Raw genomic sequence first — 14,593 nt, forward strand, 5'->3', positions numbered from 1 at the left:
GTCTGCCTACCTGATACAGAAAGAAGAGTGCAGTGAGTGCTGCACATCATTCCTGACAGTGTTATTCCATGCAAGGAGTAAGAACTTGCTTTCTCAAAAATCCAAGTGTTCAGACAAGCAAGTTACAAAGCTACATTCCTCCTTCAATCTAAACCACCAGCAGCAGGCTGAGATTCTTAGGAAGTAGTAAAAAAAAAGGTCTCACATGACAACAGGCCAGGAACAAATACTGAACACAAGTTTTTTGTTAAAACATTGGAATTACTGAGGAAGAGAAACCATGACTTACTGATGGATACAGATGTTGCAAAGAATATACAATGGACTAGATGCCAGGCCTCTTTAAGGCCACTTTACACAAACACAAGTACTGTAAAAATACTTGTTGACCCTGCACTTGCACCTATTTTAGTATGTCCCAAAATACTATAACCAAGTTAAGGTTTTCTTATCTTGCTATACGCACAATGTTAAAAGCTATCTTAAAATGTTATGGTTGCAAACTCAAGCACTCAAAATCACGACACTCTTCAAATTAGGTTACTTGTACAACCCTGATTTGTCACATCTAATATATCCACTACAATACAAGCATTAAATATAGGATCACTGACTATTTTTCCATATGGATTTATATATTTCACTTGGTTGACATGATAGTTCAAGGATAAATCATAGCTGTATAATGGAAGACTGTGGTTTGTAGGATATTTCTAAGATACCTTTCCCATTTACTGAAGATGCTGAGAAATGTGCAAACATTGCAGGAGTCAGCCAGTAAAAAGTAGCCTCGTATTGTTAAAGCAGCTGAACATTTCATTGAAGAACTGTATATTATCCCTGCACCTTCTACTGCACCATCCACTGCGATGCTGGTCAGATTGCTTAAGCCAAACTTTCTCCTTGTGATCATGAATTGTGATCTTAGTTTCACTGAGGTCTCACTGAAGATTGTTTGAAATCTGATCTGCAGAACTGCCAAACTCTTTTAAGACCCCAAACAAAGCATTATGGCAAAACTCATAAGAAAAAAGCAATTATATATTCAGAACAGTACTCGAACAATGTGCACTAAATAATACAAGGACATAATTAAGGGAGGGGAAACAAAACATTAAATCACTGCTAAATAGAGAGCAACAATCCTCTGCACTGAATGAGATGGATGTCCATGGATAAAGTGACACATGACAATGAACTAAGATGGTATAAAGCAACCTTATTTCAACATTTCCTAGCTTTACAATGTTCTTTTTCACAGTATTGTTTAAGGTTACCCAATTCATAGGAAAACAGGCTGGAGAGAAAAAAAAAATCCCATGACAGCTGTCACTCTCATGATTCATCAATATAGAGAAAACCTTCTAACTCTACAGCAGAACCAAGTAGGTTTTAGCAACAAACCTTGTCACAGATATTTCTGCCAAAGAAGGCAACAGCCATGTCCAGAATTCAGAGGTTCAGTTTCAGGGTTTATACGAGAACAAGCCGAGGCAGCCAATAGATGCTTCCAGTTATAAAAGCTTAATACATTTTTGTGCTTTCCTCATGGTGTTTCTTTCCAACACACTTCCTCACCACTACACTAGTCTTCTTCAAAGTTCATAGCCAACCTAATGTTAGAGCTCAAGCCCAGCATGCAGCACAAAATGATCCTATTTTGATACAGAACAGACACCAACTATATATTAATTCCCCCAAACTACGCTGCCTTGACTGTCTCAGGTACTTCAGTTGACTCCCGTACATAACTCACCAGCTACAGGGCTAGTGTGCATCTTCCTGCTATCAGACGAATCGAGAAAAGAAAAAAAAAAATCTAGCTACTGAAGTAATTTTTTAGAATCATTTTCATGGTGACATTTCTTAAAACATTAGTCAAAATCTGTTACTGGTGACATCCCTGAAAGAATTCCAATTGTTTCATTGGCAGCAATTCAACCTTCACGTTCACCTTACAGAAACAGAGAACTACCACTGGGCTTGCATCCAATCTAAACCCTCAGAGATTTAAATGCCCCAGTCCTCTCCAAGTCCAGTATTCAATTTTGACAGTTCTTCCATCAATACTTTGGGAAGCTGACTTACACACCTAGGATGCAGACTTCCTTGGACTTGGATAAAATGCCATATGTAAGGGCACTCCCACTGAAGACTGGATCCAGCCTCCAGGTTCATTAAGAACACTGAGGACAAAGCCGCTAAACGTAATAATTACTGGGGATAATAAGGACCTCCATTTGTATACTCTCAGTCACTATGGATAAGATAATGTCTCTTGTTTATATGCCCTTACATAAAGATATGTGAAGGATATTCTTCTTTCATTGTTATCACTAAAACTGTAAGTTTTTGTGTAAGCAGCCTCCTAGCAATATTACTCTACTGGCCAGTAAAATGAGGAAGGGGTAACTCAAGCTTTGGTTTTGACAAACCCCTGGTGCCCTAAAAGGCAGTTCATCTGAATAAGTAATAGTAGAAAATACTATTTAGTCATTACGGGGACAAATTACATCCACCTGGAATAAAACTATAACGCAGTTACAGGCCTGAAATGGTGCTTTGCACTTCACCATATCCTGGCCTTTCTATATGGTTTGTGGCCTACATAGTATAAAACAGAAATATTTTCTATAAATGCTCACAGTCATATTCTGTAAACACAAATTATAACAAATTTAATAGTGACAGAGCCAACACAGATTAGGAATGTTCACCATTCTTAAACACCATATACATTATGAATATATATACTGTATATTTTCAACTGATTCCATTCTTAGGCTCACCGTATTAACACAATCGTAACATATTTTATTAATTTATATGAAAAATACTTCACTAAGAAAGTAGACAAACTGCACAGAAATAGTACAAGTGTCATGTGCATAGCAATATAGCTTAAAGCATTCACATATGGCTTTAAATGAAACCATTGGGGAAATGGCCCTATACGGACCTATGGTTACACAGTTGACATAATGTAAACTGCTTCACATATTTTAGGCACTTGCTAACAATAGTGTTCAATCCCTGAAAAACTAAATCAAGAGCTAACAAGTGGGGGAAAAAAAAAAAGGATAACACCTGTGTGTAGTCAGAAAGTTTTTAAAATTGATTTTTAGTAGTGCATGCACAGAACTGAAAAATGGGGGGGGGGTAAATTTCTGTGCAAGAATCATACCAAATAACTGAAAAGTATAAAAATATTTACATGTTTAGGTTTTTTAAATATGTACAGAACAAAAGCCCTGAAGACTCATTCTATAGAATAAAAATATAGGACATGATAGTAGTAACAAAAAATAATATATATTTTTCTGGAATTGTATTTGCAGTTAGTTACAAGTTATCTAAACCACGAAGCTCCTTGATCTATCTCAAAGCTTGATGGCAATAGAGAATCTGCCCTTCCTTTTAAAACACAAGCATTTTGTATCATTTTTAAACTTCAGTTACAATACTGAAATACAAAAGAAAATAATCACTTGTGTCCAAATTCAACTGATTCTCTTTTTAAAAAACTGTAATGCATGATATTTATTTTCTTCACTGGTCATCATTACATTAATGAATTCCAATCTCGAGTAGCCTCCATCAGATGCCTCTGTCCATGTCCTACCCAATTATCCTGATTGTCAAATATTCTACCGCAAAACCAGCAGCTAAACTTAGCTTTCAAGGTATTCTCAGAGGTAGTTTTCACAATCTGATAATTGTTTTTGCTAGTCTTTTTCAGTGTCAATTTTAAGACAAATCTTTCTTTTACAGGACTAATAGGTTTTATTGTCCTGTGCCTCTTCCGAGAAAGATCAACAGTAGTTATGTCCAAAGGATTGCAGAAAGCTGGCTGCAGAAGTGCTTCAATAGTTCTTTTTGACAGTGAAACCTTAAGAACATGTCCCTTAAATTTAGCAATGGTTTTCATTACATTTACAACTTCTGGAACATCTGCATCAGGATGGTTAAGCACAACAACTGGTTGATTTCTCCGAGGGCATTTTACAAGCTGTTTAGAATTAAATGGAAGTAATTTCAAAGTCCTCACAGTTTCTTTTGATGCCCTTGGTTTGTAAGGGCCACCTGATTCACTAACAACTTCAGCTAGATTCTTTTCTTTACACTTTCTGTGCAACATCACTTTCTTTCTTGGAGGTTCTGGGCAATTATCCTTACTTTTCCGTTTGAAGTTCCTGTTTCTTTGCACACCCACAGTTTCTGAGCTTTTAGACCTAGTTTGTTTTAAACGAGTTTTTTCTTTCGCAGTTCTGTTTCGGGTGCCCCATGTGGGTTTCTGACTACCAAAGTTATTCCTGTTGTTAGCAGTTATAACTTGCGCACTCTCAATAGAACCTTTTTGCAACCGTGTCCCTGCAGACCTGGTAGAATAAATGGGCTCTACAGGAGGAACACAACATGCTGGATCAGAGCTTGCCAAAGAGGCATTTGCTGGCATTAACCTACCTGGTAAGATTAAGGCATCATTAGAAGTAAGATTAGTTTGTTTCTGTGCTAGTGCAGGAGTACGGGACTGCAAGTTATCCAACTGTAGTGAGGGCACTGAGTTACTCACTGACTGAGTGGTATCAGCCAGCGTATCTGAAGTAGAAGTCTTAATTTTCAGCAAAAGCTTTTGTTGCATGGCTCCAGTTTTCTTTGGTTGACAATTTTGATAACGAGTATAATCCTGAAAAACACTATGTTTATGAACTACAGGCTTGTTTGGTGTCATACATTTCAGAAAAACTGCCTGCTGTCCATCAGGCAAAAGTGCATAAACATGTTGTTTCTGTTTAATTTCCTCTTGGTTTACTGACTCCAAGGAACCAAAAACTGCATCCTGATGCTCTGCTAATACCTTCACAGAAGAAATTCCTTTCACAGGTGACTCCGATGAGTTTCCAATTACATGAGGTCCTCTGAACAGCATGTTATTCAATGAGTCATTTGCTGTACTACATGATCTCCTACTACAGGAACTTCTTAGACTTCTGAAACCGTCATTTTTCCCCTCCACTTTTGAAGTTGGGATGGTTATTTTACCATATTCTCTGGATGCAACTCTCCCTAAAACCTGAGAACTATCACTAGGGACATTGGCAGCTGTTCCAATTGACCCGTTAAATGTCAAAATCATTCCAGGTCCTTTATTTAAAACAAAAGATGCAGGTACACCTTTAGTCACATGCCCATCTGATGAACTGGTTGACGGAAGAGATTTTCCTGCAACAACCCGTAGTCCAGGCCGGTTAGCAAGGTGCAAAGGAATAAATAATCCTGTTGAAGGGGACTGAACTAAAAGGGGCTTCTGTTCCTGAATAATAGGTGAAAAGCTGCTAGGATTTTGGGCTGTAGACAGCACTTTATCTTTTACTATCTGCTGTGTAACGATTGCATCTGTAGGAGTTTTTAGCAACGTAGCAGCACCTGGAGTTCTGGATAATTTATCCATTCCCTGTGAATCAAATGATGTTCTGGGCATCTGTCGTTCTCTCCCACAGTATGTACCTTTATTTGTGCTACATCTTGTGTTCAACTCTCTCTTATATAAATGAAAGCTTGCATTAGAAGGAGGCCTCTGAAAACCACATGCAGTCGTCGAGCTTTTTAAATGTGTAAAGGCTTTATTCCCTGTCTCATGGCCGGAAAGCAGCTTGTCAGAATGAAGTTTTACGCAGTTATTTGACTTGCTGTGAGATTCTTGCAGAGTAGTTGCTTTCACTTTCAACATATCTTGCTGTAACTGGTTTATTTCAGGCAAAAAAAAATTAGCTGCCTGTACATTCTGCAATGAGAAAACAGATGTGATTTTAGGCATTAAGACCGAGTTAACACAATCAGAGGCATTTTCTTGGAATTTCTCAGCTACGTTCTCAAAGCCATGATGTATGTTAGCATCCAAATACTGCTGGCCATTATGCTGGTCCTCCATAAAACACTCACTGTCAACAACACATTTAGATTGGCTTTTAGAAGACACAGAATTATTCTTAGTGTTTATGTGTCCATAAGCTCTAGTAATATTCGATTGAGCTGATAGAACTTTCTCTGGTTTTAAGCCTTTCATTGACTCTGAATATGCAGATGCAGATTCACGTCTCCTACTGTTTTGAAAAGAAACTGTTTTGCTAGACATAAATTCTTTGTAACTGTCATCTGCTGACATCCAAATGCTACATGGATTATCCGAAGTGTCCATTTTGGAATAGTTGTGAAAAGACAGCAACCCTTCATTAGAATCCACTGACGTTGAATAACAGAGATTATTCGTTGCATTACTATTATTTAGGCCACCATTTTGTATTTTCAGTTCAGGAAAGAAAGGCGTTTTCATAGGGTCATAATGAAGTGAACTTGTAATAGTGGGTAGTAATACCTGAGGATGACTTGGAGGACTATAGCTTCCCCACGAGACATTACTTCGAGTTCCAACTTTTGTCACCTCATCACACGGAGGTACAGTTGAACCAAACTTCACTGGAAAATAATTTGAATTTTTTCCTACAGCTACATTAGAACGTGCTACAGTTTGAAAAACACTCTTACTGTACAATAAGGAGTTATTTTGTTTTTCCACTTTTGTTTTTCCTGAATGAGGAGCAGAACAAGAAAAGGGAGGGGAGGTTAATGGGTGAACAGAACTGAAGGTTGACTGATCAGTTACATGTGGTCTGGCACCTGAAGACAAGCCGCAGGGATCAGCAGTCTGTAGCAACGGAGCTGTAGAGCCATCCTTAATAGGATCAGCTTTCTGACCCAACAAATGTGCGTTTTGCTTATTTGTAGGTAATAATTTTATAACAATATGTTGTTTTCCATCTACCATTTTAAATCCCATAAATTTAGCACTGTAATTTGCTGGAACAGATATTTTATTGTTTTTGACCATCAATACTGTTGGCCCATGAACAGCATTTTTCAATAATCCCAGACCATAACTTGTTCCATCATCTGCTTTATCATATTGTGCCGTAGTAGCAGAGAGCATTCCACCCACGAAATTATGCTTTTCTGTATACAGAACTTGATCTTCATTTGCTTCCACATCTCTCATACACTGGTTCAGCTCCTCAGCTTTTGTTTGAATTTTATTCACACTTCTTAGCACTTGTGCATTTTTTTCTCCAGTTTTGTCACTTCCACTGCTTATTTTTTTCCGTCTCCAGAGTGCTTTTTTCGATGCTCCCATTTTATACCTTCTCAACACAAGCTTCAGTCCTGCTGGAGTCTTCACTATTCTTTTTTCACATTTATCCTTTTCCAGTTCTTCTTTTGCATACAAGTGATCACTATGTAAAGCTATGATGTGCTTTAAAAGATAATCTTTCCGTGGCGTGCTGTAACTACAATATTGACAACCAAAAGGAAACATACTGGTATGAACAAGATGATGTTTCTGGAACTCCTCTTTTGTAAAGCTTATGTGATGGCATTTTCCACATTTAAATGGAATCTCATTATGTCTGTGAATGTGCTGAACAAATGTGCCCACATCCTGGGTAGAAAACCCACATTTTTCACACTGAAAGTGACCATTTACACAATGCTTTGATGTGAAGTGTTTTGTCAAATCCAACAAAGTGTACATATGCTCATCATTACAGAGCTCACATTTTACTAAAGTGCTACGATGGGTGCGTCTGTGCTGTTTAAATGACTGAAAGTCATTAGCCGAGAAGTTACACATCTCACAAGGATACAAAGGCAACTCACCATAGTGTAACAGCTGAAAATGTTTCAGTAGATCATTTGGGCTGTATCTAATGTTATCCTTGCACTTTGTACAAGTGAAATTTAGTATCTTTGCTGTAGTTTTCAACCCTTCTTCAAATTGCACTTCTGGTTTATTTTGCAAGTGGCTTCCCTCTGAACAATTGGGATTGCTTTCGTTTATTTTCTGTAGACTTAAGGACTTCCTGGCAGTTTGCTGTTTACACTGAAAGAGTTTTCTAAATCTATCAACTTCATGTTTCATTAATACTTCATTTGGAATGCTCACCCTGGGTAAATCAATTTTCACACTTTTCAGTTTGCAAGGGAGATTGATATTGAAAATTGCTGGTTGAGTCATCATACTTAAAGGATCATTCACCAGTGCTTTTTCCAAAGTAGTATCTGCAGAAAAATTCTTCGCAGCATTATGTTTTAACAAATTAATTTGCTTTTTATCAGGAAAAAACTGTTCCTTTTCAGATTGCATGATTTTAGGTTTTCTTTTTCTTTAAGTGAATTCTTGAGACTAGTCTTAGTTCCTGCAGCAAGCAAGACTGCTGCCCCGAGTTATTTTCAAGGTTCTAGAACTTCTGCATTTTATTCTCCTGAAATCAGAAAACAAAGAAAACATTATATTTAAAACTAATGCAACTAGAATATTCATTACAATTCATTAATATATACTTCTTGTTGTTGTTGTTGATTTTTATAATAGCATTTGAAAGAAAAAAGCATGAGGCAAAAAAATGAGACACTACACTGTAACCTTTTATTGTTTGTGTTTGGGGGAGGGTTGTTTGCTTGTTTGTTGGTTTGATGTTTGGGGTTAGGTTTTTTTCCCCACAAAATATACATAAGTCTTGAAAAACAAGCTTTAAAGGATAACATCTACTGAAAGATGAAAACATTGAAATTCCATGCCATTGAATTTTGGGTTTCTCCCATGAGGACAACCTATTAGCATGAGAAATCCCAAAAGCTGCTTTCTTAAATGCAGCTAGCATTTATTACTTATTCATGATTTCAAGCAAATATAAGCACGATGCCTCATTTGTGACACAGATCACTAACTGAACCTGGCTGAAAACCTAAAAACAAGTCAAATTCAGCAGGAGTTGATACTTTTGTTTCTCAAGTCTGTTTCTCTACTAGTAGCTAATTATTGTGCTTAGAAAGAAAATAAAATTTTTAAAAAACCCACCAAAGCAAAAACAAACTGACAAGATATCTACTTCACTAATGGAGATGTTATCTTTATCAACAGGAAAGGGGGAAAAAAAAAAAAAAAAAGACACTCAACTACAATTAATTTTTTGCATGCCTTCCTTTAGTATCACGCAAGCCTGAAGTCATCAACAGATAAAAGTTAACTTTGGTTTCTCACCATATGTTCCCAGGTATAGGTTAATCTTTTCAGAGCAAGAGCATGACTGACAACAGCACTCCTCTATGCATGAAGAGGCTCACACAGGTATGGTCAGCATCGTCTCGCTACAGAGCTCATGTCAGTGTTTCCATAGCAGGCTGCACTGACAATTTATGCCTGCTCAAGTCTATGCTTGAACAACATTCCCACATGTCAACATAAAATCAGCAGAAATGGAATAGCAATGAAAATAATTTGGATTTTGAAAGGTGAAACTTAAAACGAACAAGAAGCCTTTCTTCACTAGTATATAATACTTTTTTCTAGAAAACTTTTCGGTAACAGAAGTCATAGCATCACTTTATTCTTCACTAGCAAAAGTAAAGCATTGGCTGAAATCTGACCAGCAGCTCTCCCTCCACTATTCCCCTGCCCACCCTGAAGCAGCACAGACTTGAAACTCATTAGATCATCCTACTTATTCACATTCAAACTGAATGATCACATCCTCTCTCTCACTATGATGAAGTGGCCACCACTAAAGTCTTCCCAATATTTTCCCATAGTCCTGTGAAAAGGAAGTATCTGGCATTAAACATGTAAATACCTCACAAAGAAAACAGAGACTGAATAATTTTCAGGGCCATATTGACATATCACGTAGCAAGAAAACACTTTTTTTTTTTAAAGCATATGCTTTATTGCATTCTTTTGGAAAGATATTAGCATTTCTGCACAACTCTTGAAAATAATAAGCAAAACAGATTTGGACATTTTAGACAGACTCCAACATCAAACAAATTCAATTAATTGTTTTCTTCAGCTATGACACCTGCAAGATTTCAACTACACACGTGATATTAAAAAAAAAAAAAAGAGACCACCACACATGCCACCAAAAAACACACACACCACACCAAACCAACACCAAAACACAGACACACACACACTCCCTCCTTGGGAGCCCTTCTGAACCAAAACACCTTAGGTACAGGTTTGTGGGTTTGTTTTTAAACTCCATGATACATTTCCCATGTTCCACACAGGAGATGAATACCTGGCATATTACTGTACTTTGAGCCTTCAGAAGAGCTCATCTACATTAAGACTCCATTTTCACAAAAAAAAAAAAAAAAAGAATACTGTATTATAATGCTTTCTCTTGTCAATGGTAAATCCCTTATTTGAACAAGTTGAACTCTCACGTAAGGAATAAGTAACTAAAAATGACATGGACTTGCTTGCTGAAGAACTTTTTTAATACACAGCCGCAACACATGAAGATTACAGGTTGCATGATGCAATACATCATCCTGATGGTAGCTGCCTGTCATTCAGATTAAAATGTTATACTGTCAAATACTGAAACCTGAAATCTGTATGCAACTAACACTATAAAAATCAGAAGTGGATGCAGTATGCTGCAGAGAACAAACCTCAGGCTTTTAAGATGAGGCAAATGTGGTCGTCAATTGGGCAGCATTTGACTAACTTACTGGATAAAGCATATATGTTTGGCAAAGAGTCTCAGGTGGGTATATTCAAACCTGATTCAAGATCTCCTTTAACTAATTAACCGCACAAATTACAATTTAACTTTGTTATTATTGGGTAGCATACAACTATCAACAAGCACCTGCAGCACAATAAATAAAAATATTTACTAGAAACAACCAACGAGTAAAGAAAAAAATCCCAGGGATCTTTAAACATGCATTATCAAATAAGAAGACAAACTTACACATTAAGAAAAGACTTTACTTCAATTCTTCAACAGCCTTTTAAACATTTTTCCACACACATAGAAGAGGTAAATATGTAAAACTCAGAAAAGGCCACAGTCAGGAAGAATACTGAGAAACTGTCTGAAAACAAAAGGAAAGATATTTTAAAAGGTGTAATTACAAACATAACTGAAAGAAAAAGCCAAAAAGCAGAAATCCTTCACAATTTTACATTATCTGCATTTTTAATACATTGAAGACAGAAAAACTGCAACACATACTATGTTCTCCCCCAAAGAACACCATCAAACACAAGACAAATTCTAAATTAATGAGTGGAATTAAAAATCACTAGCAAACTCCTCCTAACAAGGCTTATTATAACCTTAGCTTTGTCACTACTTCTCAGGCACTCGTAAGTGGTAAGCACAAGCATATGGTAACTTAAAAACAAGACAGAAAGCAGTTACTAGTACCAGAGTCCATCAAAATTTAAACTGAACTCAAAAGAAACTTTTTTTTAAAAATAAAAACTGTAATAAATTCTATAGCAAAGACCAAATTATAGTTTTCTAGAAAGTTTTGCGAAAACCCCGGAGGAATGTGGATGACATATTACATTCACAATATTCGAAACAAGTAGATATGATGAATACAAACCCTGAAAATACATAAGCATGTGTCAAAGTTAAGTCTCATTTAAAAAGAAAAAAAAAAGAAAAAGAAAAAAGCCACTAAGCACAAGCATAAGTAACCACTTGAAGCTCTAAGTCTCAATTTTCTTCCCACAAAAATGCTCCAATATGTCTGCATTTTGTTTAAAAAAAGTACTCACGAAGAAAAAAAAAGCTCTTAGTTGTACACTTTCATCTAGTAGGAAACGACAGATAGGAGCAGGACACAACTAAGTTAGCTACATTTTACAGTTCTTCCATTTAGAACAAATAACAGAAATTCGAAATATATTTCCAAACAGGTAGTAGTTTCACAACTTCTGTAAAATTTTTTACGCTCATTTAAATTTTACCAAAAGAAAAAAACCCACTATGCTAAAGTATTTTCGATGCTTGGTCCCATCCTACTTGTGTCGGTAATTCACAGTAGTGCCCTCATCTCTGCAGAGATCTGGACACACGAAGGAACTTATCAAACTACATTTTCGGGAACTCACAGAGCTACAGCTTCTGACGGTCAGACACACTCCATGTAACAGACCAAAATGCTGCTTTCATAAAAATATAAAATAAAAATAATTCACCAAATCACTCTCAGAGGTAACAAACACAGGCACCCGTGCCCCGCAGCAAACTTGCCATTCAGGCACAGAGCAGCTCAGCGCTGCAGGGAGGCACGGCCCCGCCACCGCGCCGCAACAGCCGCTGGCTCCGCGCTCACCGGACACCCGGGGGTCGCTCCCGCCCCGCCGCTCGGGGCTCCCGGCCCCGCCGGGGCTCGCCAAGGAGCAGGGCCAGGGCTGTACCCCCGTCCCCGGGACGAGGACGGAGGGAGGAGCAGGGACACGGCACGAAGCGGCCGGTGACGCCGGCCCGGCGGGGGAGCTCCCGGGGCTGTCACCGCCTCAGGGCCTCGCCGCGGGCTCCACCCGACCGCGGCGGCAGCGCCGGGCGCTCCTCCGAATTGGGGTGGGGGCGAGTGGGACGCCTCCCCTCCCCACCTCCTCTCCCCACCTCCTCCTTGGGAACCACCCGGTTCCTCCGGCGGGCAGCGCTGCCCCCGCCCCGCCGGGCCGCCCGCCGCAGGGCGCACACACGGCCCCGGGGGGCGCCGCGCTGCCCGCGAAGCTTCGCCTGGCGCCGCGTAGCCCTGCGGAGGGATATGCCGCCGCGACCAGCCTTAGAGCCGACCGCGAGGCATGCCTGCGCGTTCCCCGCCGCGGCCGGGCGCTGTGCAGCGGCCCCGGCCATGCCACCGCCGGCCCCGGCTACCCCGCGAACTTCCCGCGGCCGGAGGGGGCGGGGGGCGCGGACTATTTAACGAGTCAGCCCTACCACGGGGCGGCTTCCTGCTCCGCCAGAGCTCGCACCTCCTGCCCGCTCCTCTCCGCCGCAGCCCGCCCCGGGCCGCTCCCGCCCGCCCCGCGCGGACACCCCGCTGCCCCGCCGGGCGCCCCTCGCGGAGTTACCTCGCCCCTCTCCATAGCCCGGCGAGCCGCTGTCGGCGGCCATAACGCTTTCCATCCGGGAACTGCGGGGCTGCGAGCCCGGCGGTGGGGGCGGCGGCGGAGGGATACGCGTTCACCTGAGAAGACGGACGGCGGCCGACGAGGCCCAGGGCGGGGGAGGGCTGGGGCTGGGGGAGGGGTGGGGCGCCACCGCCCCAAGGCGGGACACGGGGCAATGGCTCTGGTGTGGGCGAGGTGGCGGTAGGGACAGCCCCCGCTGCCTTCCTCCTCCGACACGGATATGGCCGCGGGGGCTGCGGGCGGGAGGGAAGCACAATGCCCGTGTGGCGCCGGCCGGAGGCTGGATGCTGGACCGCCCCGCCGGGTCTGGGCCGGACCGCCCGGGCACAGGGGCCGCCCGGGCACAGGGGCCGCCCGGCCGCGCCGCCCATCATCACCCGTCAATGGGTTTGCGCTTCCCTCCGCCCAAGGGCGTGTGGGTCCGATGGGCGCTAATGGGTCTGGGCAGGGAGCGCTGGTGCCCCATCATGAGTCACCCAAAAGAAAAGGCCTTGCCTGGGCTGTGGGAGCCCCACCCCGACAAAGATTTTCTGATGCAACATGTAGGGGTATCTGTAGAAGATGGCAGCAATGAAGGCATCCAGAACGCTACACATGGAGGGGTTGATGTGCGCTCAAAGTCAAAGCTGAAAATGACCACAGATTGTATGTTCGCTGTCTTACAGACGCAGTGTCATTGCCGCTTACAACAGGGGTGAACTACGCTTGTCAGTAGCAGCGTGCGCTTTACATTTGTGCTGAGTTTCAGTGCACACGGAAGATCACCAAAGAGTGTGTAAGGGCACAAGGGAAGGAGGAAATTCAGATGTATCATGGCCAAAAAAGGGCAAACACCCGTCGCAGAAATAGACTGTAACGATGAATTGTGAATGAAGAGGTCGTAGAAAATGAAAGCCTGTCTCCACTTATGAAACAGCATTCAAAACTCAAAAGCAGAGGAGAAAGTTTTAAGTTCCCAAAGGAAAAAAAGCTTAAACTGACTCATGAGCAATTTAACTGAGCAATTCAGCTAAATTTTTCTTCAGAAACCGTGTCACATCTTACTAGTTGCAACAAAGCTTAGAAAAATACACTTTTTACTCATTATTAAATCGAAGAACCAGGAGAAATGTTGGTCTCTTTGAGTGTGTGTGTGTGCATGTAATAGGCATCCATCAAACATGAACATATTTTAAATTCCTTGTTCAAACTGACATCATTTATTTCCCTTGTGTCCTAGACTGTAAAAGAAAATGAAGAGAAGCTATTTGGGGCTGGGATTTTTTGGCCCTAAACAATATCTTAAGGAATAGTATTATATCATTGATGGTTCTACTACACCCAAATGAAACAATCTATGCCAAAAGCACATGGAGCAAAATACTTGTTTGCATGCAAATCTTCAAATTATTCTTCTGACTTCTAATTCATTATATTTTTCTAAATGACCAGAAGTGGAGATTGTACATATGTACCCATAGTGTTTTGGACAATCTGAAAACTAACTACAACTGAAGGAAAAAAAATCAGCATAGTTCTGGCTGCAGCGCTAAACTCAGAAAAGAGAACAGAAAAGAATTATCTGTGAAAATCATCAGTCAGGACAGG

The 14,593-nt window shown here is 40.7% G+C and overlaps 1 protein-coding gene across 3 annotated transcripts; it reads right to left on the reverse strand.

The window, feature by feature from the left end:
• Window positions 1-3,290: 3,290 nt before the first annotated feature.
• ZNF518A (zinc finger protein 518A) lies at window positions 3,291-13,129 on the reverse strand. Of its 3 annotated transcripts, none has more exons than XM_065639036.1 (3): window positions 12,947-13,129; window positions 10,821-10,944; window positions 3,291-8,318 (listed from the first exon to the last, which is right to left on the reverse strand). In XM_065639036.1, exon 3 carries the CDS (start codon window positions 8,198-8,200, stop codon window positions 3,563-3,565), a length of 4,638 nt encoding a protein of 1,545 aa, XP_065495108.1. In that variant the 5' UTR covers window positions 8,201-8,318; window positions 10,821-10,944; window positions 12,947-13,129; the 3' UTR covers window positions 3,291-3,562. The 3 variants fall into 3 exon arrangements, with proteins under 3 accessions (XP_065495108.1, XP_065495109.1, XP_065495110.1); XM_065639037.1 differs by lacking the exon at window positions 12,947-13,129 and adding an exon at window positions 12,492-12,641; XM_065639038.1 differs by lacking the exon at window positions 10,821-10,944.
• Window positions 13,130-14,593: the final 1,464 nt, after the last annotated feature.

Source organism: Caloenas nicobarica, chromosome 7 (genome assembly GCF_036013445.1).
Source record: "Caloenas nicobarica isolate bCalNic1 chromosome 7, bCalNic1.hap1, whole genome shotgun sequence".
Lineage (NCBI taxonomy): Eukaryota > Metazoa > Chordata > Aves > Columbiformes > Columbidae > Caloenas > Caloenas nicobarica.

Bases quoted from the DNA above. Each gene is read 5' to 3' on its own strand.
- ZNF518A (XM_065639038.1), bottom strand. From the start codon at position 8,200: ATGCAATCTGAAAAGGAACAGTTTTTTCCTGATAAAAAGCAAATTAAT.